At 53.3% G+C, this 274-nt stretch overlaps 1 protein-coding gene across 1 annotated transcript in view; it reads right to left on the bottom strand.

Annotated features, from left to right (window-relative positions):
- Nucleotides 1–199: 199 nt before the first annotated feature.
- The window catches only part of IMPA (myo-inositol-1(or 4)-monophosphatase), a gene marked incomplete at both ends in the record, with an annotated part of 942 nt that continues 867 nt past the window's right edge, over nt 200–274 (bottom strand). Inside the window, one exon of the mRNA XM_005855803.1 lies at nt 200–274. This exon is cut by the window's right edge and continues 867 nt beyond it. Within this exon, the coding sequence (XP_005855865.1) occupies nt 200–274 (75 nt within the window).

Here is a 274-nt window from a genome sequence, read left to right as displayed (position 1 = left end):
AGGGGAGGGAGAGGAGGGAGAGGGGGAGGGCGGGGAAGGGGGGAAGAGAGAGAGGAGGGAGGAAGACGAGAGGGAACTGAGGTAGGGGGATGCGGTTGAGCGATTGGGACAAAAGAAGGGATTGTAGCTCAGAGAGGCGGCGGTGAAGTACGGAGGATCATGTATTGTTATGTCAATAGGCGAAAACCCAAAGAAAAGCTTACTGAACGACCCGAGAAGGAGGAAGACTGACTTTTCTTCTTTTCTGTAATGAGAAGGAGGCACAAGAGAAGGG

This window comes from Nannochloropsis gaditana (assembly GCF_000240725.1).
Source record: "Nannochloropsis gaditana CCMP526 unplaced genomic scaffold scaffold093, whole genome shotgun sequence".
NCBI classification, from domain to species: domain Eukaryota; class Eustigmatophyceae; order Eustigmatales; family Monodopsidaceae; genus Microchloropsis; species Microchloropsis gaditana.
Note: the sequence above shows the minus strand (reverse complement) of the source record. Positions and strands in the feature narration are given on the sequence as shown.